The following is a 23642-nucleotide window of genomic DNA, read 5'->3' on the forward strand; positions in this document are numbered from 1 at the left end:
TCTCGCGAGAGCAGGCGCTGCCCTCTCCCGGCCATTTCCGCTGTCTCCGCGAGGCTCCGCGCGATCTCGTGCCCTTCCGCCCCGGCAGGGTGCGCGGTCTCGCGAGAGCGGCGCTGTCCGCGCTGGCGGGGCGGGGCGTGGGGCGCAGTCTCGCGAGATCTGGCGGCCCGCTGGCGCCCCCGGCCCKCTCCCTCACGCTGACATGGTCGCCGGCGATGGACCCTCCCAGGACAGGTCGGTCATTGCGGGGACGGGGCCGCCTCACCGGGCGGGACACCCGGCCCGGGACATCGCCTCGCCCTCTGCGCCGCCSAACGGCGGTGTCCCAGGCCGCGGGGGTCCCGCCGGCGGGGTAGCGGCCCCGTCCCCGCCCCGCTATYTGCTCCCTCCCGGGGGTTATTTATTCCGGGTACCTAATGGCTGCTACGAGGTTTATTTTTTGTCTCTTGTTCTCTTGACGTTGGGTTGGCAGTCAATGCTTTATGTTTCCTGCCGTATTAAAACCCGTGTCTCTTATCTGCGCTGGTGAGATGTCTTATCCTGTGTGTAGATGGCAAACTGAGACAACAAAGGTCAGGTGTGTTCAGGCTGTGCTGGTSACCTGCATGACCTGTATATATCTACTATTACTGACGCTTTTAAAATTAACCTTAGTCACACATCTGCATCACGAGATGTCTCGATCCATTTAGAAACCTTTCCATATTGCACTTACTTACTKTGTAGAGGAACGTTATTTTTGGTACAATCAGAAATCAAATCTCTTTCTGTGAGTCCTCTGTCCTGAAGCGACCGGTTCCTGGCTTTAACTTTGTTTGTTTTGTCCCCAAGGAAGCCCTTAYCAGCCCGCCATTGAAGCTTTGGAAGACCACCCAGAGAAGAAGTTTTATAATGTGTCGAAGCTCGGAGGCGCCAAGTATGGTACGATGCTCTCGGGTCGAATTGGGGTGGTGCCAGCAGCAGACTGTCCCTCTGGTTGCCCTGAGGTGGCAGGGGATGCAGTCGAGAATTCCTAGTGGGTGTGTTAGGAGGCTGATCATTTCCCAGTTTTTTACTGATTTATGAAGTTGGCATGGCATACCTGTAGCTGTTTTTTCAGTAAGGGAGAAAGTACAGGTGTTTCTCTAGTTTTCAACAATATTCCAAATCAGAAGAATTATGCTTTTGAAAAAAAATAAAGTGACAAAGAACTCCTGTTTAACACTTCAGAAATAAATATAGGTTTTACTATAGTTCTATACAGCTTCATGGTATTCAAGTATCACCTCCCCAGCAGCCTCAGATAGTGGGTGACTGTTGTTGGCTCCTGCTGCAGGGTGAGGTTTTATGGTGCTCCTGCTGTTGCTTAATCTCAGCTTGTTATTAGTATGCAGCAGCAGTCTGTGCCAAAAAGACCTTCATTGGGTCTCTGTGTCCAAGTGCCTTTTAAAAACTCACAATGTTGCACATGTGGTAGGAGGGCAGTCCATGCAGGGAAGGGAGCTTTGCTCACTGCCAGTTGGAACAGGCCTTAGTCTTGCAGCTAATCAAAGCATACKGACGTTACTCTCTCCTTTTGTTTTCATGTTAGACTGAAATGCTTACATGGGATGCTTAGGAAAGTCTTTTGGGATATCTTTCAGTTTTGCAAAGTCTGAATTCATCTGTATTCACAGAATTTGTGATGTGCTTCTTGAATAAAAAAAATACTGGTGGATATTTCACTTTAAACCCATATTTGACCACAGTAATGAACTCTGTGTTGTTTGAAGAGAAGAGACAGGGGAACACAGTGCACAGTGTCTGCTGAAACTTTGTGCAACAGCTGCGTGCTCTTGCCAATTTCCCCTGCTTATAGTAACAGTCAATCTTTCAGATAAGCACCTATGGAGGAAACAGTGCTTCTGTTGATGGCTTTGTTCAGGGAGAAGCAGTGCAGTGATAGTAACAAAACCAGGCAGTTCCATGGCAGCTTTTTTAAAAACCTCATGACWGGGGTGGAAATAACAATATACAGCTTTCTGTTAAAATGTGCCATGAAGCTTGGAGCAGCAATGGGTATTCCTGAAGATATTCTCAGGAGTCTRGATTAAGAGGGTTTTTGTCTTCCAGTGAAAGTTTCTGTGCAGAAGCTAGAAGCCTTATGTTAACTTCAAGATGGCAAAATACTAAATAACATCTAGACACAGTGTGGGACAGCACTGATGTGGGAAACCTTTCTTGATTAAGCTGTGCAAGTCTGGGAGGACAGAGATTCCACTGCCTCCCATGATCCTGTACTTGATCACACTCCCTGTGAGCTGCCTTTCCCTTGTACCCAGTCCTACTTGTCCCTTCCTGCACCCTGGGACTTTTTCTGTGCTTTCACTGGGCACTTCTGCTAAGTCAGGCCTGCTGTTGGATTTGATCTCATTTCTAGAGCTGTCCTGTATTCTGGGAAGCCCCAAACTGCACACAGTGTTGCAGATAGGAGCTTGAGGTACCTCATGGAGAGAAGGAGTTAGTGCTTCAGGGCTGGTGCTCAGCAGCCCCTGGGGCAGTGAGATTTGTAAATCATGAGAGAGCAAACTAGTTCTCTTCTGGAAACCTGGCTTTTAAATTGAGTGAAGGCATGGTTCGTTAGACCTTTTTGATGACATCTATATTCAAGTTTACTCRGATCTTAAACTCAAAATAGTGACTTGTCTAGTGTAACTAGACAACAGTGGATAAKATCTGAGAAAGACACAAGAATGGAGTCAGAAAATTCTATATTAATAGTTTGTGAACAAACCACTGTATTACTCTGAGACCACCAAACTTCTTTTTAAATTATAAGCCTGAGCTTACTTGTTTCACCTTCTTCCAGCTGACTATTTTTATGTTTCTCACTGTTCTCATGAAGCTGTTTGCCTGCTTGAATGGTGCTGAAAGTAGTGGGATTTGGGGGAGAACTGTCAATTAATCTTGGTTCTTTCTCTCTAGTGATTGTTCTGTTTCATTTGTTTGCAGTGAATAGTGACATTGGGGATTTTTTCTCTTCCGTCTTTATTCATTCTCATTTCMATTTCCCTTTTTATTTTCATGCAGAAAACTGCTACTTGCCAGTACCTTAATTTTTGGATCAGTTGCAAACTGACACTAGTTATATTTAATGAAGTGTCCTTCTTTATATTTTTTGCAGTGTGTTAATTTTGAAAGGGCACATGGCAGATTAGGTTCTAGTCTTCGTTTCATTGTTTGTCAAAAATAATATTCTGGCCTTGGTTGCTTTTGGCTTGGTATCTTGAGTTATTAAATGGMAAAATTTACAGGTGCAATGTTTTTGAGTATTCCATTAGTGGTTGYTTTTGACCTGCTCTGATCCATAATCCCAGGTCTATATTCCTTGCATCTCTTTCCTGCCAGCATAATTTGCCCTACTGAAGGTCACTGTCTGAACAGTATGGTCAAGCCATTGGTATCTCCCATTCAAGTTCCATAGGATAACTCAACTCCTGCAATGTGCAGCTCACAGTTCTATATTGTGTAAGGAAGATCAAACCCAAAGCCAACCCAAAGCAGGTGCCTGAAGCTGTCATCCTTCCAAGCCCTAGAAAAGTGGAATTCCTTAGAAATGTGAGATTGTAATTTAAAARTCTGTATAAGCTGCAAGTGTTACATTCATGGGATCTGTTCCTTGCTTCATACCAGATACTCTGCCTTACTCCATCCGAGTGTTGTTTGAGTCCAGTGTCCGGAACTGTGATGGCTTCTTAGTGAAAGAAACGGATGCTATGAACATCTTGGACTGGAAAACAAAACAGAACCATGTTGAAGTGCCCTTCTGTCCTGCCAGAGTTGTTCTTCAAGACTTCACGTAGGTGCACCAAACCCCCTTAAAGAACCTGTGCAAACTCAGTTTGTGTCCAATTCTTTGGCTTGAGAGGAAATCACACCTACCCTCTTGATACCCAGGTGGAAACCTGTGCACTGCTTCTGCTGTGCAGTAGATTCCTTGTGATATTTCCATATAATRCAAGGGTAGCAATTGTTCTGTAGGGTACTCTGGCTTTGGGGCAGGTTGGCAAGGCTGAAACTGCTGCCCTGCAAGGACCACTTTACAGCATAAGAGCCAGAACACAAATGGAAGTGGTGATGTTTTGGCTGTAGCCAGATGGTTAACAGTTCACACTGTCACTGACAGTTCTTCCTGGAGATAATTGAAGATTAAATATTGCTTACTCCGCAATGAGTAATCCTGTCAAAGCCATGAATAATACATACATTGAAAAAGCAGCCTCTTAGGATATTAACTTTCTTTGTGATTTGACTATGGCATTGCTAAAAGGGCAGTCCTTCAGCAATTTGCAAGAATTCAATTTAAGCTGTCTTGCTGAYTCTGTCTATTTATTAAGAAGCAAGATAATTAAAAAAAAAGGAATTATGATCATAATAAAAATGAAGTGACATCTGCTTTGCAGGCAAGGTCAATTAGATTTATGTAGTACTGTGTTATATAAACATTGCCCCTCTCTATTTTGTATTTAGGTGTGCTTATCCATGTTATAGCCACATTAATTTATCTGTGAGATGCTCTGAGCTTCAGAAATGKCTCTATTAGACAAATAAAACATGCTAAGGTGTTAAATGCATTGCTTGCATAGCAAGGCTCTGTTGTAAAGGCAAGCAGTATCTAAAGATTCCTACTGTACTGAAGTACCATCGCACTTGAGAAGCAAGGCAAGACATGAGAARTGTGGTTATCTTTGAGATGGTCCCATGTTCTTGTTTGGTACATTGTCTTCAAGCATGCTATTGCTCGTTAGGAGAGTGTATCAACTCCAGTGACTTTAAAAAAGGTTCAAGTCCCTTCAGATTTAGAGAATAACAGATATATTTTCTGTCTCTAGCTCATTCTAGACTTCAGTAAAATTAAAAAGAAGTGTGTGCATTTAGTGAGTTCATGTCTCATGTTGTTTTACTATTTTGTTTTTCCATCTGTTAGTGGAATTCCAGCAATGGTGGATTTTGCTGCCATGAGAGAAGCTGTGAGAAATGCTGGAGGAGATCCAGTGAAAGTCAATCCTGCCTGCCCWACTGATCTCACTGTTGACCATTCTCTGCAGATTGATTTCAGCAAATGGTAATGTACCTATTTTTTTTTATTTTTACAAGCCATATACTTTTGTTTGACACTTAAGTGTGGATTCATTGAGGTCTTGTTACTATCCCATCAAATAATTTTCTGTGTGTGGAGCCCTGAAATGAGACCTGGTGGTATCTGAAAAAGGGCTGGATAAAAATGGATAAGCACTCTTGAGGGAGAGAAGGAATGTTTGTGAGGCCTTATGGTTAAAGCTGACTGATAACCCAAATTCTGGGCAAGATTTTGCTGAAATAACGGGATCTGGCGTGGTTTCCAGAAATTAATATGTCTCRAGAGAATGAGGCAGAGGGCGTTTGTAATTTTGCTTCACTCTGATTCTRTTGTTCAAGTTAAACAGAACTTTTTTTTCCAGACGGGATTGCCTTGTCACAGCTCCAGGGAAGGGGCCTGCAGTTCTACTGTGGATATTGAAAAACTGTCATTGCAGCCCATGGCTTGTGACTGGTTTGGGCTTTTCATGGGCCTTGATTTAACATCAGATARATGAGGCAGCAGATATTTTGGAGAAGTCTGAAAAAGGAAGGGGACTGGAAAGCTACCAGCATAGTTTTCCTTGTCTGACAGGCAGTGATGTGATGAACACACCCTGGGGCTACCTTTACTAARAACATAAATACTGCACTAGAAGAAAAACTTGGGAGTTTTTATTTAGTGTTTGCTGAAGTAAATACTAAATGATGCAGCTTCCCTTCATCTTCTCCCCTGCCTCTGGTCTGTGGAGCCTTTCAAACTCATGCAGAATTGCGGAAATTTGTCAGCCTCTTTGGAAATTTTAAAAGTTCATGGGGAAAAAAAGCTTGTGGTCAAAGGACATGGATGTGTGAGTCATTTCTGTCGACCTTCCAAATAATCATAGGATTTTAGTTTGCTGAGCATTAGAAGAGGAAGAAGCTACAGATGATCTGTCATGCTGCATATGTGTTGTGTCAGTGCTATGCACTGTCCATGTCTGTGTCCGGAGGGACAGCTGATTCCATTGCAATTAGGCCAGCCTAAAATTATCAGGCAGACCAAGTGTTGGCAAGAGGTCTCAAAATGCTGCTTTGTAATGATAAATCCGGCCTCTGGAGCGTCATTTTGGAAAGCTTTAGGGGCTCAGCAGCTGCTGGCCTGTGATAAGAAACACTTCACTGCAGGGTGGTTTGTGCTGCCTTTATAGAGAGCTTCCATCTGTGTCACAGCCTGGTTTGTCTGGGGTGGGATTTAGACAAGGTATCCTCTGAGGCCAGGCTATACCCTGTAATTTGATAACTAAGTATCTGCTTGTTTTACTCAGGCAGAAGAAAGCAGTGGCTTTAATTGCAATTTTGTGATTTAATAATTACTGAAAGAGGTGAAAGTCATCAGTTTTTCACAATAAGCTTGCTTTGCTCTTCTGCACAGACTGGATGTTGAACAAATAGAGGCTAATGTGCTCTATGGACTTATTTTTAAAAACAACCCCAGCATTTCTGTCTTACTTCTGACTGACTTGAATGGTGTATAAAATTTATCTGAGACTTTGAGAATATGTATAAAAAGCCTAATTAAATAATTAAGTTATGTTTCTTTCCTTGAGAAAGCTTTGCCTGTAATAATTCCTCTGTGGTTTTAGCAGAACATGTACAGTGCTGTCTTAAAAAAAGATACAAGTTCAGTGTACCATTTGGATGAGACTCTACCCACATCTTCCGAGTTTATAACTCCGAGTTCAGCCTTGCAATGGTGTTTATAAAGATTTCTGGTCTTTTGTGAACGAATGGAAGGAGTTGTTTGGTGTTAATCTTTCAGACAATCCAGTTCTGTTCTTCTTACCACACTACATTACTTAACTAAGCTTATYCAGTGGAAGTTTATTTTGCAACAGAGTTGTAATAAAATAACTCTTATTTTTTCAGATACTATTTTATAATCTGTTGAATGGATTGTAAAAAACAAGGGAGGGTGTGGGGGGTTGTGTGTGCATGAAGAACCAAATTGCCAATGTCTCAATGAATGTTGTGTTTGATGTTGCAGTGCAATACAGAACGCTCCCAACCCCGGTGGGGGCGAGGCCCAGAAGCCRCTGGCCAAGCTGTCGCCGCTGAAGGCCCCGCCTCGGAAGCTGCCCCCGTGCCGGGGGCACAGCGGCTGCAGGGGCTCGTGCGGCGCGGGGGAGTCCGGCCGCAGCTCAGGACCCTTCTCTGCGCAGATTGAGAACACCCCCATCCTCTGCCCCTTCCACCTGCAGCCCGTGCCTGAGTATGAAAGCTCTTTTGCTAAATTGTTTTSTACCTTTGTGTTGTTGAGCACTGCCTGTGACAGCTCGGGGAGGTGGGTTCTTTTTGTACTCCACCTGTGCTATAGAAAGGTTTCAGTATCTACATGTAGGTTGGATGTAGCAGATAGGAATTAACTTACAATCGTTCTTTTCTTTTTACAAGAAGAGCTCTACTGAACACAGTGAAGATGGCCAACTATTGGGTCATGGCTGCGACTTAAATTTTAGTACTTCTCTCACTTCTTCACTACAACAACTAAGCATAGGAGCAATTTTTTGTCTGTTGCAAAGCAAGCTTGAGTGAATAACTTAATGAAACATCAGTTTATTTCTAAAAGTAATATGTAGCTTTTGTGTAATAACTTTGCAGAAGTCTCTGGCTCTTAAAGAGCTAAGAACTAGCCTATACATCATCCCCCTGCCTGTACAGATATCACAGTCCATCTGTCACCAAGCTGAAATTCAGTAAATATCCTGCCTGTGTTGTAGCCATGGGGAGCCTGAGGTCTGTGCCTCTCCCAGATTTGTGTGTTATTAACAGGTCGTTGTGCACCGTTCCATCTATGCCAATTATGTGTAATCCTCCTCCTTCAGCTGCTCCTTCTTTGTCTGATGGACTGTTCAGATCCCTATCTGCCTGTACTGGACAGGTGTACAATTAAAAAACTGATAAAATCTGTATCCCGCAGTGATATTGTGCTGAMTGCTGTGGTGATGTTACAGATGTGGAAATATTCCTGCTCAGTACAGGTGTAGGAATGCAGAAGGAGGAATGTTTTCAGCAATATTGGTGTTCTGGCTGCAGACAGCAGTGGTATTTAGGAAGCTGCAGTGTGAACACTGACTATCCCTCAGGGCTTGTTGAAGCAGGAGAGCTGCTGACCTGCTGCTGCTCCAGAGAAGAAAAGGAAGGGTCATGACTGTAAAATAGACTKCTAAAAATTGAGCACTTCCTTCCTGGTACACAGCAAGTGCRTTCCATTCCTTGTCCATCTGGTCAAAGCAGAGGTTATTCCTCTTAAATTTTGGATTACTCTGTTACAACAGGTAGCACTGTGTCAGTAAATAACATATGCTAAAAAAGATAGTTCCTACTTGTGAAGAAAAACCTGTGGCTTCAAGGGAAATGGCCTTACTTACAATTGGCCCAATGTTCTACTCAGTTACTAAGGGCTACCTCTGAACATGCAGTGTGATTTTGTGTGAACTAGTGAACATCTTGGTTCTTTAATGCATGGGGTTTTGAGATGTGCAGCCTGCAAGACAGCTGATAGGGGATAAAAAAAGCTGCTGTGTATTGTAGTGCATGCTTGGAATAGATCTCTTAATGTATTTTTGAGATCACACACTTTAGGCAAACCATACCTAGAATAAACAGGTTCTCAGACACAAGACATAGGAAATCAGCCATTTCTCACTGTTTACAGAAAAATTGCTGCAGGGAGGCAATTATCTGTGTTCTAATAAATCACTTCAAAGGGTCCTGCAGGCTTAAATGAGTGTTTCATCAAACCAACTAAAACTACATCTTGTTCTTCTGTAATTTGAAATAAATTATGATRGTACTTGTTTTCTTCCTAGGCCTGAGACAGTATTGAAAAATCAGGAGATGGAGTTTGGCAGAAATAGAGAGAGACTTCAATTTTTTAAGGTATGTCTGTGTTAGCTGCAGGCTTTGTGGTTTGGGCTTTTTTGAGAGTCATTTGTCTACCAGTATTCAGGTTTAGATGATAAATTAAATGTAATCATTTGGAAATGTCAGGTTCTGAATTTAATACAAGAGCAGAAAACTGACATTCTAACTTGAAAAAAATTACTCTGATTTGGTTCTTGTCAGTGGGGATTTATGAAGCTTTAGTCATTTTAATACCTTTCATGAGCTCAGTGCTTTAGGTCACAATGAGTTTCTGTCTGAAAGGGTCATTTATCCATACCTCTGTTACAAAAGTTCCTGAAGTTGGAAATGTTGGGTGGAGACCAGTGTTCAGACATGGCTGCTGTGTTCAGACGTGGCTGCTGTCAAGCAGAAATCCTGTGGTGAACATCAGCTTCTCTGCTGCTGGACAGGGCTCTGCAACATTGTTACTTGATCCTCATCCACTAATTTGACATGGTTTAGGAATTCACTGTAATGATCTAAAACTATTTGCATGGATGTAAGCTAGAGGTTTCTTTCTGAAACTTGCAAATTACCTTTTACATTATTTAGAAAGGAATTGGCCAGGCTGAATCTTGTTACAGGTTTCCATGTCAGCACKGTTAAATGTCCCCTCCTACGTGAGCTCACCCTGGAGAGTCAAACCTGAACTCAGTTATGCTATGAATACAAATTCTGCTATAAATACAAGTGCTTAGGTTCTGTTGTCTAAACACCAGCCATAGCTGGGCTTATAATCAGGTGAACTGAAAGGTGAGAGATTTCTTCAGCCCTGTGTTTGAAAGTTAGGCATGAATTATTGATTCAGCCTTCAGAGAAACTGAATGAATGAATGAATGAATGAATGCTTTTGTTGATGATGAAGAATGTATCCAAGGAGATCACATACCTCTTTTTGACAAAGGGCCAAAAACCACTCGGTAAATAGCAAGGACTCTTTTATTGAGTCTTTGTGTTATCTTTTTAGTTACGTTAAGAATTGAATATACCTTTATAAACATGCACTTCTTTTATTCTCATTTTGGAAAAATTACAGTGGAGTTCAAAAGTTTTCGAGAATATTTCCATAATTCCACCCGAGACTGGAATGGCACACCAAGTGAACTTGGAATATTTGTCCAGAGTGGTTTTTGACGTTAAAGATTTCCTGCACCCCGATAGCGTGGTTGGCACAGACTCGCACACAACCATGGTAAATGGCTTGGGTATCTTGGGCTGGGGTAAGTATGCTCACAGAACTTCACTGCTCTTGGAAAGGAACTAAAGCTTGACTGGGAARTATTTCTTCCCACTGTATGTTTGTATCTCAAGCGTAATAGACTCTTGAATTATACTTCTGAATGGTTTTTGTCTACAAGTAATCTTGGCTAACATTTCTTTCATTGAGAAACCACTRTTTGTACTTTAAAGAGAAAACAGCCAAAAACTAGCTGATGCTCAAATAAGTGCTGTTAGCACAGAAAAAATTTGCATGAAGGTTTTTTTTCTCTCAGAAATTTAGTTTTGGATATAAAATATTTTCTGGTTGACTGTGATGTCTAACTTGAGCCATAGTCTTGCTTGATTTTCTTTTTGATGTGCAAATATTTAACAGAACTTCTACATTTCTTGCTGTGTCCTTGTTGGGAATGGAGTGGTGCCCTTCACTTGTGAGAGAGAAGCAGCAATATGTTTATTGTCATGAGTCTTTAGGCTTAATAGAAGGGCTTTTATTATGTTTTAGGAGCTTAACATATTGAGTGTAGGTTAATTAAGGTTCTGAAAAGCCATGTCCCACTGTCCTTACAGGTGTTGGGGGCATTGAGACAGAAGCGGTGATGTTGGGAATGCCCGTCACTCTCACTCTGCCTGAGGTGGTGGGCTGTGAGCTGACAGGCRCAGTCAGCCCCTTTGCCACATCCATAGATATTGTCCTAAGCATTACAAAGGTAAGAGCTCAATGCTTTTTCAAACAAAACAGAGTTTGTTGCAAGTACTACCAGTGTGGGTTGAGAAATGAATTAAATGCAGGKAGTTTTTAGTATACCTTTAATCATGGCAGTGCAAAAAAGTACAAAGACTCTAACCATTTTTATTTGGTAGTTCTTTGAAGTAGTGGGTTTTTTTTTTACCTTCCCCTCTATAGTGGTTTACTTACAGATCCTCTTTAACAAAAAAGAAATAATAATAATAATGTAATAATCTTTTTTATGCAAGCATAAGCCATAAGGGTTTCAACATTTTGTTTTAGATGTTCATGGCMTGTGAATTGTGACAAACACAGCTTGCACTGTAGCTCTTCATGTAACAAGTATTGTGTGTTCTTTCCAACAGCATCTTCGACAAGCTGATGTCGCTGGAAAATTTGTTGAGTTTTTTGGGAGTGGTGTTTCCCAACTGTCCGTAGCAGACCGAACCACAATAGCAAACATGTGTCCTGAATATGGTGCTATTCTGAGTTTTTTCCCTGTTGATAATGTGACACTGAAGCACTTAAAGTATGCAGGTAAAGATTTAATYAAAGGAATGATTTATTGTAATTGTATTTTTCATTTGTGGCAATATGTTTTTTGCTCTGCAGAAGAACCCAGTGGAAGAACTATTGAGTTTTTGCTTAAAATTCCTTAATTCTTGCAGGGTGCTTTTCTGCAGAGTTCTGATATGGATTTAAAGTGCAATTAGACTTGYGTGTAAGTTTGTGTCCGGTCTCGTCCATTTGTCTAACATGTATTTTTTCCTAATTTACAAACATGATAYTACTTTTCAAAATCCAGAGTCCTGGGTTTTGGGAGCATTTGTAAGCCTATAAAAGAAAAGTGTTAAGGAAATTCTCACATTTTGAAATATGTATGGAATGCAAGTCTTCTTGATTTGGAATGAATCCCTTAATCACCTGTAAATTCCCTACTAAATCAATATTTAAAATGATTACTAGAAACTGCAGAACAAATCACAACGTATCTGATCTTTCCCAGTGGTTTATTTCCCTTTGAAGTGCRTGATTTCTCTGGCATCTCACTAAGCAAAGAGGATGTCAATTCCTTATCAAGSTACTGCAAACAGAAGACCACAGGGTGACACATGCCAAAAAAAGTTCACTCATGAGTGAGACTTTCTGAGACTGAAATCTGTCACTTTTAAATAAGAGTTAAATGCTTTCAAGAGCAAACATGTTTGTCTGATYAGTGCAGAGCAAATGGATGGGTTTGGAATAGAAGCCAGTAGCACTGTCTATTGCCAGCTAAGCACAGGGTCTGTATGAAACAAGGAAATCCTAACAGAGAAAAGCTTTATGAACTTCAGGGACACAACTGTAAATTTGAATTACCACTGCTAGAGCTGGAATACCTTATTTTGTTCCTTGATGAAAGAAAATAAGATAAGTTAATATAGGAAAAAATGTAATAATTTATAAATGTTTCATTTTGTGCAAAATTCCTGCATAGCTCCTGGAAATTGGCATATGGTAGTGGTGTGCTTGAAAAACAAGTACTTTCAATGTTACACTTAAAACAATCTGAATTTCTCAAAGTTGTGTGATTTGTTTTATTGATGTCTTTAATGTGGCTTTTCTCATGTTTGAAATAACCTTCCTAAGGTTTTGATAAGGCCAAGCTTGAAGTCATGGAAGCATATCTTAAAGCTGTGAAGTTATTTAGAAGTGATGAGAGTTCKTCCCGAGAACCTGAGTATTCCCAGGTATGACTGAAAGTAGTTGTTTGTGTTTGATTCTCATCAATAACTGCTGATAATTACACGGTTTTGTCTCCCACTGTAATTTTATTGCTTTCAGCAAAATTGTGTTTATTAACTCATAGTTTCAAGAAGCAGAGTTTGTTTGTAAAACATGGAGAGGGTGGGGGAAAAAAGAGAAGTGTAATATCATTATATCAACTAATATATAGTAGTGTAGTATCATTTTATCAGCTAATTCARATACTGAATTCCGGTCATCTCAAGAATTGTGAATGGTAGAAAACTTAGGGATAATRGTAAAATGCTTGGAATAAGATAGATAGCCTATCACAGTGAGTGGTGTTGAAAATGGAGTTCCAGAATTCTAAATGTCTGAGAACATTCAAATTTGGAACAGGAGTTCCAGGGTGTCTCGGGACTATATTCCATGTACTGCTGGGCTGGGGTTAGTAATGCCTGCACTTTYTGTCTCTTGTTTTTTTAGGTAGTGCAAGTTAGTCTAAGTTCTATAATTCCATATGTCAGTGGCCCCAAGAGATCCCAAGACAGAGTGGCTGTTAATAACATGAAAAGTGACTTCCAAGCTTGCTTAAATGAAAAGGTTTGTATTGCTGATGCTCTCGTCAAAAATTATTTCCTATTATTCACATGAATAAATGTTATGTTACCTGTTCCTTCCATACGTGCTGAGCCCTTATTGCTRCACAACTGCTTGTCCAGGGTGTTGTGTTCTTGCTTGACAAGYATCCCAAGGGTAAATCATAGGTGTGTTTGGCAGGAACATGAGCTTCCAAAAATCCTTAATTTCTCCGTTAAGATTGCTAGGGAGAAAGAGCTTTAGGCAGTGCATAGGGTGAGCTTGGCAAACGTTTTCACTATTTTTGGGTTTTTTTTAAACAGTTGTGTGTTACTTAATTTTCAAAACAGAATTTACCCTAAGAAAACTCAGCATACCTTAAAGGAGATGCAGAAAGACTGCCAAGATTTGTAGCTGAGTGTTCTGAGTTCTTTCATTAGTAAATGATTTTTGTTTACAGCTTAATGTTGTAAATGATTTTTGTTTACAACCTTCGCAGAGTGAATGTTTTTACTCTGAAGGTACTATTTTTGGTTAGGGATATCCATAGGTATCTAAAGAGTGCAGCCAGTACAGGAATGTACCTTCATTTGAATTTCATTTCCATTTATCATTTAAGTTCAAGACTGACAGCAGTATTAGAAACAGTTTATAATGAGGCCTGTGATAGAGCGGTTCAGTTGGACTGGAGGGAGGTTGGAACTGATGGTGGAAGATAAAGGATGAGGTTGAAAGGGACCTCTGGAGGATGTTTGAGGGCTGAAGAGCACTTATGTGAGGGTGTAAAATGCTAACTGAYCTATCTGGTTTAGTTAACCACCCTCTTGCAATCAAAATCTTGGACARGCTTCTAATTCTGGAACCAGTATTGTGTAGAATTAGACACGTGTTCTCAAGGGGATGTTCTTTGATGCATAGAAGGAAGTGAATTGTGGAACAGCCACACATAGACTGGCATTTGTTCACAGCTGTCACAAGGTTAAAGCAGTTGTGGAGGAAGAAGGATGAGACCAGTGTACAGACAGAGGGATATGCACTGAGGGCTGCTTTTAAAATCTCTGTRAGGGTTCCTAGTGGCACAGCTGAGTATTATTTCAAAACCAGGCTCCACTTGGTGTTGCTRTAATGTCATCCTTTCTGTACTATAACAAGTGCTAACGTGTATTTTTGTCATCCAGTCTGGTGTTAAAGGGTTTCAGATTGCAGCTGAGAAGCAGAATGACATTGTGCCTGTTCAGTATGAAGGAAATGAATACAAGCTGTCCCATGGCTGCGTTGTCATTGCTGCGGTCATCAGYTGTACCAACAATTGCAATCCATCTGTCATGCTTGCTGCAGGTATGTTGGAACCAAACAACTCAGGATCTTAATGCTGCTCCAAGTTTGCACAGCCCTCACATTCACTTTTGTAGGTTTTGTGCAATGACCTGACCGACAGGTGTGAAACTGCAAACTTAYAGCTTGAGCTTGTAGGTTCTGGAGCTTCTAGAGTGAAGTTGYTTTTCCATGTTTGTCCCATAAAGCAGTATTAAAGACAGTAATTACAAAATATTTAGACAGCAGGTCAGCAGTTTCAGGGCTCCTRTCAGTGGATGCACACAGTGACACAGCTGGTGCAGGAGGTGGGCTTTAGCTTCCAGCCTGTCCTGGATGATGATGCCACAGACAGCACACAAACTCTGTATTGCTGAGCAGTTGTGTCGCTGCTTCAGGGGTATCTGCCACACCTTCACAAGGCTTTGCTGGAGCATCTCATCTGTCAGACCTTGCTCTCCTCTTTTTAAGATCCTCTGTGGCCAAGGTGAGCTTCCCCTTAGGGCTGTGTGTCCTGTCTCTGGACACTGAATGGATGCTATTAGCTAAAACATGGCAAAGAGATTTGTCTTAGACAAAGTAAAATGGGCATCTACCAGGAATGGGAACAAATGCATGCATGGTAGTGTTAGGAGTTATGAAACTTTATTTGGGCCAGTAATTGTTTTAATAATTTAATAAACTGAAAATTGTTTAATCCTCTAGGGTTTTATGCTTGGTTTAACTAAGGTAGAAGCATATAGATATCCTTTTAAGGGATATACAAATCACAATCCTATGTCCTTTCTTTCCTTTTTGTTTGGTAGGACTCCTGGCCAAAAAAGCTGTTGAGGCTGGCCTAACGGTGAAGCCTTACATCAGAACAAGTTTATCACCAGGCAGTGGCATGGTTACACATTACCTCAGTTCCAGTGGAGTATTGCCATACCTCAGCAAGCTTGGGTAAGGCCTGGCTCCTTTTGGGGGTTTAGGCAGATAGTACATAGGGGACGTTGTACAGGTTGATAAATAGGATTGCTGTTCACTTGGGGTTGGCTAATTCCCAGCATATAGATTGCCATTTTACTTACTTGCTGACTTAGAMTTATTTTCCTTCATTGWATTTCCACTTTMAAATTTACAATGTGTAGCTCTAACMCATCAKAGCTCTGGTGTTTTCAGTCACAAATGACTTCGTTTTAAGTTACTTACAGGACTGCATGCACTTGATGATGTATTTTAGAAGTGTAAAAGAAGCTGGTTGCAAATTTGTCAGGACAGTCTGTATTAGTCTTTCCTTATCATGGTTGCTGTAAAGGGTTGCTTAGTACATTTTGGGTTGCTCTGTAGCAGTAACAGCTGGATTATGTTCATTATTCTGTAACAGTGCCCAGCTGTGGTTTGCATCAGTGGCATGTAGTGTCTGCTGTTCATTTTCTAAAAAGTCTTAACTGTCAAAGAAATTCTTGAGGATTGTTAATAAAAGAAAAAGCAGTTTTGTTAACAAATTGCTCGTGGCCATGTAATGTATTACTTGATCGGTTTTTCCCATGTAGGTTTGAGGTTGTTGGTTATGGGTGTTCCACCTGTGTTGGGAACACAGCTCCTCTGCCAGAAGCCATCAGGAATGCAATAAAACAGGTAAAGCTCTGGCTGACTTGTTGAACACAGAAATGTATTTCTCACCCAGTTAGGCAATCAAGAAATACAGGAATCCATGCAAAATACACTTCATTTTTTATTTGGAATTTGCACAGTGTTGTTGGTTTATTTGCATGTCAGAGGGGGAGACCACGCTGATTCATTGATATGTAAAATAAATGTAACATATAGTATTTGTAGAATATAGTTATAAATTACAAGATAAATACAAATGATTGAATCTTGCAGAGGATGCAATGTGTAGACTTTGAATCGTAAGTGGAGGGTTTTGGAGAGCTGTGGGCTTGAGTCATTTTAACCAGCAGTGTGTAAAAAGCTACAGCTTTTTTTCTCTTCTGAAGCAGAAGAAAAAAGAAAAAAAAGACAGGAGAGGGAGGAGTTGACTGAAGTGACAGGAGTGCATATATCAGAGGGTCAAAAAGGWAAATGAGAAGGGTAGTGGGAGGGAGCAAAATACCTTTCAGTTGTAGTGTTAGAGTAGATATTTGAAGTGAAATGCCAAGAGCACATCTGACTTAGTCAACAAAAATAGTATAAGCTGTTGAAGTACCCCATACTGCTGGAACAATATGTCTGGGTTTGCCTTTCAGGGTGATATCATTGCCTGTGGGGTGTTGTCTGGAACAAAGAACTTCGAGGGCCGCCTGTGTGACTGTGTCCGTGCCAACTACCTGGCGTCCCCTCCGCTGGTGGTGGCCTACGCCATCGCGGGCACCGTCAGGATAGACTTTGACACGGAGCCTCTGGGTGAGTTCTSTTGCTGATCTGCTGCACATGGGCAGAGGCTTCTGCCAATAGATTTGAAGAGAAAGCACAGCCATATTTGGTGTTGCTCATGGCTGAAGCAAAGCATTCACTCTGCCTATCTGGTAGCATCTCTGCAAGCCTGAATATATACACATTTCTATTCTAATACAAATCTCAAGTCTAGTGTTTTAGTCTTCAGAAGTACTGTTGTGTTTGAAATCTTACTCAGGCACCGGATTTAACGGCGAAAGTATTTACTTACGAGATATTTGGCCCACCCGACAAGAGCTTCACACAGTGGAAGAGGAGTGTGTGATATCATCCATGTTTAAGGAATTGAAAGAAAAGATGGAGGTAAGAGTGGTCTGTTCTACATAATATAAGGCTTACATTTCATTTCACTGTAGCTTTATAATATATTGCAGTTGAATGCGATTGGTTTGTCATTTATTTCTGTTGGTAACAGAGGGCTTAACAGAGATGGATACTTATATTAAAAAGTGATTTCTGAATAATACCCACTGAAGTAACTTGTAATATGTAATAGAAAATTATTTACTAAAGAATAGTAATGAATAAAATCCCAGTAAGTCTTTAGTTTCTGAATATGAAAATACAATAAACTAACTTCTTTTTTATTAATTTTCTTTCTTGTAGAAAGGAAACAAACGATGGAATTTACTGGAAGCACCAGAGTCTACTTTATTTCCCTGGGATATAAAATCTACTTATATTAGATGTCCTTCCTTTTTTGATAAACTTGTAAGTACATTGGATCTATCCACCAGATTATATGGATTGCATTTAAATAAAGGAATAGCTATTCCAGTAAAGCTTCAAAGTTTAAGTAACAAATTTAATTATCACTGATATTTCTCAGTCTTTTAAATTAATGTTTGTGTCTCTGGAATGAATGGAGCCTGTACATCAAGGTGCCTTCATATATTGCAGATATGTTTTATGTCTTTTTTCCTGGAAGAAAATGTTTAATGTTTCTATTTTTTTTCCCTTCTGTTCTCTTCCCCCCCCACCCATCTCTTTCAGGCCAAAGAACCAGTTTCACCACAGCCAGTTGAAAATGCCCATGTGTTGCTGTAYCTGGGGGACTCTGTAACCACAGATCACATTTCCCCCGCCGGGAGCATTGCAAGGAGCAGTGCTGCTGCCAAGTACTTGACCAGCAAAGGGTGAGCCCTTGGGGTGGCACAGGATGGACTGCTGCACATGCTGAATAATTGATCAGCACTGTTGCCTTTCTCTAGAAATGCCTGTCTGCTGAAAGGGGAGATTGTGTGCGGAAAAGCAAAATTATTAGTAAATGCTAATAAATATGCTGGTACTGGTAAGGTGATTAGTAAGCTGTGTTGTTTCCTAGAACAATCTCCCCATAATTCTTCTGTAAGTACCACACTGCTTGTAGCATTTCATAATGAAGTTGTAGAAAATGAGTTTAAAATTGCAGCTTTCCTCATGAATAACACAGCAGTAATTTACATGTRTTGTTTATGATTTATAAKAATTACATTTGYTKGAGKTCTAGTTCTTTACATCTTTCACTGAAAACTTAGATATGCTGTAATAGTTCATAAAAAAACATTAACATTCCTTTTAAATCAGATAATATTTAAAGTGACTACTTTCTTTCAATTTGCTTTTTGTGCCAGACTCACACCTCGTGAATTCAACTCTTATGGGGCTCGAAGAGGTAATGATGCTGTGATGACAAGAGGTACCTTTGCAAATATCAAGCTTCTGAATAAGTTCATAGGAAAACCAGCTCCTAAAACAATTTACTTCCCATCTGGACAAACGGTAGGAATATATTTGTTTGCACAGCTACTCTGGCATGGAGGTGGAGRTTTAGAACTCACTCAAAATGTGTCACTTTGTCATTCCACAGCTAGATGTGTTTGAAGCAGCGGAGCTGTACCAGAAGGCAGGCATTCCTGTAATTATTCTAGCAGGAAAGAAGTATGGACTGGGTAGCTCAAGAGACTGGGCTGCAAAAGGACCTTTTTTACTGGTACTGCTGATTTGTTTGGGTTTKTTTGTTTGGGTTTGGGGGTGTTTTTTTCTGGAAATATCTAAAAACACATTGTATAATTTCTTTGTTAGAATCTTCATGTGAGAGAATCACTAGTCAGGATAAATCTGAATTTCCTCATTATGTAATTTACCACTTGGGGTGCCAGACTTTGAGACTGTCTATGCTGAACTCTGTTTAGTCTCCATGGRGTGTTCAGTATCTCGCTGTCGGGAACTAATTTCCACTAATATTGAGAATATATTTCAAGTCAGCCATTGACTCATGTCCTGTTAACTCCAGCATGGCCACTGTCTGTAACAAACTCCATTTCACACTACATGGGCCTGCTCTGGCTTGTTTGCTTCCATTTAGCTGGAAAGCTAAACTTTAAGGACTTGCAAAGCACTCCTTACTCTTGAAATTGAGTTACGAGGTGTTGGACATAATCTGTGTTTGAAGGTTGGCTCTGTGTTTCACTCTGCCTGCTGTACTTKTATTTGCAGGGTGTTAAAGCTGTCCTTGCTGAGAGCTATGAGAAGGTTCATAGGAGTCAGCTGATTGGAATTGGCATTGCTCCACTTCAGTTTCGTCCTGGGGAAAATCCAAGTACTTTGGGACTCACTGGCAGAGAGCAATTTTCTATATTGTTCCCTCCAGAGCTGTCGCCCAGAATGACTGTGGAAGTTAAGGTATCTTTGCAATATTTTTAATTCCTCTGTTGWATGTACTGATGATTGAAAGCAGAGAAAGTTAATTCTGATGATAACAGAAAGCCAAGCAGGACAAAACAGAACTTAATTCTCTTGGGAGGTAAGCTTATAGTCCTGCCTGAAGTTTGTCATGGCTGTTGGAGTTTCCCAAAGTACATACCGTGTATGTCACATGTATATCACGTATACCCGTGATCTTTGTACACAACTTTGTATGCAGCCTGATATTCTTGATTATCCTGGCTGGTGGTTTGCCCCTCATGGGCTCACTATGAGGATAGAATTGAGTTTGTCTCTCATAGGTGTGATGATTTGAGAGAGGCTTCAGTTCTCCATTCTCTGTAAGCAAGCCCATATCACAACTGGTGCCATCTTAGGGACAGGGTTGCCAATGGTTGCCTGCTCACAGCTGCATCTAAACTGTGCACTCAAACAAGCCTTCCTTCTGTCCCCAGTGGGCTTGGGGCTGCAGAGGCACATCAGAGGGTTAAATTTGCTTGTGTTCGACAAAACTTGGGGTTAGGACGTTGACCGAGAATAAGCAAGGGGAAGTGAAAACAAAGCTTAATTTGTTTCTCTTTTTTTTTTGTTTTTCTTTTGAAGACAAGCACTGGAAAAGTATTCAGCGTGATTGCCTTGTTTGAAAACAATATGGAAATAACTTTATACAAGAATGGTGGAAGTCTAAACTTTGTGGCTCGAAGATTCTTATAGTAGCTACTGACTCTCTGGGTACCCTGCATAACTGGTAACTCAGAAAATGCCTTGTGTGAACCCAGGAATCTGTACTGTGGAACTGCAAACAGTCCTAGTGTGCTCAAAGTTACTTCGTCCATGGATGTAAAAGATTGTGAATCATTGTAACTGCAACGAGATCCTTTCTGATTTTAAATAATATTCTAATGGTGCTATTAAACATTGCTAAAATCAACATGTGTATTGTGACAGAGAGCTGTAAGTATGGAGGGGATGTTTTATCAGACCATTTTGTAAATAAACTATGCGAAATTGAAACTGATTGTTCTGAAGATTATTATGTAAGAAGATTTTCTGCAGTTGTTTCCACTCAGTTTTTGCACCTGTAAATCTGTGTACTGCTGTTTGTTGGTTTAAGAGTAGCAGATGGAATCTTAAGGGCCAAACAGATTTTTTTTTCATCCAGAGCTGAAAGAGATACTGAGTTTTCAATTTCTTGTTCTTTAGGTTATGGGCTGAACAAAAGCAGTCCACATGAAGCCTGTGGTATCCTGTATCACAGATAATGACTTCCTTACCTTTATTACGGGATTATATTTCATCTGGATCCAGTTTTAAACTGCTCAAGCAATGAAATATATTAAATACTGTGTACTTGGAAGAAACATTTCTGCATTTAAAAACAAATCTCTCAGTTGTTTCATTCATGCAGGTTAAGCCATGTTTCTTTATGCCCTTCAACTGAAGTTTGTCATCTGTTTCAAGGGATGCACTTTGTCATTTGTGACATGTTTTTATTGTGCTCTGCAATATCATCCGACAAAGTACCTCCCCCAGTGTTTTAACCTTTAAAAACCTTTAAAAATGTTTTATAGGGCTGTTTGAAATACTCTGCTTGAAATACAATCTGTAATGAGTTACACTTGTCAGGCGTTTGAGCCCGGTGGCCATGCTGCCTTTAGTGCTTTCTCATGTGCTGGCAGCTCCCAGCTCTTACAAAGTGGTCCTTTCTGAGGAAGAGCCTGGAATGCTGMACAGAGCTGTCTGTCATGGCAGTGCAGTAGCTGTAATTGTCAGCACAGTGAGGGTGAAACCCCTGTTCTGTAGTACACAGTAGCAGGAGATGCAGAGTTCCTGCAGAATGGCTCGTGCTCCCCTTTCACAGAGCTTTGGTGGTGTCTGAGCTGTGCGAGTCACTGCAGCTCCAGCAGGCTCTTCCTGTGCTCCTGTGTCTTCAAAAGCTTCCTAAGTCCACTTACAGTTCGTGTAGTGGTTAATTTCTGCTGGAGAACAAAACTGCAGTACTTGCCTATAAATTGTCAAGATTTTGCTTTAAGATCTTTTTTGTTCTTGATAAACTTTGTCTTAAATATTAAAACATTCAAGAGGACTGTATTAGCTTTATTTACATGTGCTTTTAATTTATAACCAGACACTAAGATACATGAGTTGTGAACTAACAGATGCACTGTTCAAATCTTTAAATAGTACGCTTGACATTCCTTAAAAAAAACCCCAAACCCAAAATACCCAAGACCTCTTGCAAAATTACATCAATACAATGTCTTTTTTGACAGTTCAAAGGCCAAACTAATTTGACTGACATAAGTTTGATATTTTTCTGTTTTGTTTCACTAAAGTTTGAAGTTCTGTTATAATCTGGTTTTATATTTCACTAGTTTGATGTAGTTTTCTTTTAGGTGAGCTGAAAACCATTCCAGTGACTCCTACACTGCTAAGGGGGATAAAGCAATGCAGTTTTGARTATTATATTCAACTGAATGCTGAATGAGTTCCTGTTCCATTCATTCTATCCAGAGTGACTRAGCAGATCTTACTTCTTGTACAACAGTGTCTAATTCTATTTTATGCCAGTTCAAAGGTATATTCTTGATTTCGTTCAAGAAAATGTATGTTAGTGGGGAGAAAATGGGAATTTAATGCTGGTACATAATGATGCCTCGTGCCGATAATAAAACTGCAACTCCATGCCCTATTTACAACTTGTGTAACTAATGCTTAACGGGAACACAGCCCCCCCTGCCTTGTCTCCATGCTTCAGGAGACAGGGATCCAAGCCATGTCAAGGCAGACTGATGAGAAGTGTGATTTCAAGGACTGTGACTTACCTGTAAGTTGTCCCCAGTAATGCGAGTCAGCTCTTGTTAGAGACAAACGGGGCTTCATTGTCATAGCAGCTGCTTTAGTTCTGCTGCACTGCTGTACCTTCCAGTCCATGGGAGAGGGTCCAACTGTGCTTGGGCACAGGGGCTGCTCAGCTGGAGGCTCCTGTTGGTGCAGCAGCTCCAGCTCTAAACAAGCCCAAGCCAGGACAGGCTGACTCCTGAACAGCCCTTTGMACACACCCTGAGCTGTGGGGGTGCTGTGTGGGATGGCACTGCCCCTGTCCCATCTGCTCAGGGGTGGGGAACTGCCCGTGCAGGGAACACCTGGCTCGAGATCCATGGGAACAGCCGTGCTCCCTCTGCCCTGTACAAAGCCCACAGCAAGAGCCCAGCAGCAAAGGGACGACATTTAACTTTGGACACACCTGGGACCCCAGAGCCTTAGGTGGGCAGGAATGGCAGAAGCTCTCAGGCAGTGGCAGGGCACAGGASAGTCAGGATTGCTGTGCTCACACACCCAACGCCGTTCAATTAGACCTCCCTTTAGTATCCTAAAGCCTAGGAGGACGTGTACCTGTTTGAGAAGTGACTCAGTGTGTTAGATGTATTTAACCTAGACCTCTCTCCATTTGAATTTTGGGGGAGAATCTTGTTGAAATTTTTATAAATGTTTTCTCTTCTTGCTTCCCTCTTCCTCCCCATCCCAAACTATAAAGCTTTGGGATAGCGTTGATGTTTATACATTTTACACCTAAGTATAAGAACAAGAAGCTATGTATATTAATCATATTTAAGCAACTGCAAATCAATGTCTGCTGTTTAAAGCCAACAGAACAGTGTAAGTTTKAAGTTCAGTAAGTATTGTATAGATATATCTTAAGTTCCATTGATKAAAATTGTGCATAAAATGTTACCAATGCTGTAAATTATTTTTAATAAATAAAATTGTACCACAGTTCTTGTATGTTACTGTCTATTTTGAATAGATAGTAARGAATACACTTAAAAGGGTACAGTGTGTGAAGGGGTGGGGTGATTAAAGAAAAGAGATAGTGTTATGTAGTTATGCATATTTCATTTCCTGTCTGATGTGAGCTTGCAAAGTGTGCTTAGCTGGTGTAGAAGGT

General features: G+C 40.8%; 1 protein-coding gene across 1 annotated transcript; it reads left to right on the top strand.

Moving 5' to 3' along the window:
- The first annotated feature begins 45 nt into the window (after positions 1–45).
- On the top strand, positions 46–23465 carry IREB2 (iron responsive element binding protein 2). Its single transcript, XM_057368689.1, has 22 exons — positions 46–234; positions 832–921; positions 3652–3817; positions 4946–5083; positions 7103–7327; positions 8928–8997; positions 10040–10223; positions 10792–10931; positions 11317–11488; positions 12581–12681; positions 13163–13279; positions 14434–14593; positions 15376–15511; positions 16105–16189; positions 16801–16957; positions 17187–17311; positions 17615–17719; positions 18002–18144; positions 18622–18769; positions 18858–18980; positions 19487–19672; positions 20297–23465. The coding sequence occupies exons 1-22, from the start codon at positions 216–218 to the stop codon at positions 20405–20407; spliced, it is 2901 nt and encodes a 966-aa protein (XP_057224672.1). The 5' UTR covers positions 46–215; the 3' UTR covers positions 20408–23465.
- Positions 23466–23642: the final 177 nt, after the last annotated feature.

Source organism: Malurus melanocephalus, unplaced genomic scaffold (assembly GCF_030028575.1).
Source record: "Malurus melanocephalus ecotype Western Australia unplaced genomic scaffold, MMel_1.1 scaffold_96, whole genome shotgun sequence".
Taxonomy (NCBI): domain Eukaryota; kingdom Metazoa; phylum Chordata; class Aves; order Passeriformes; family Maluridae; genus Malurus; species Malurus melanocephalus.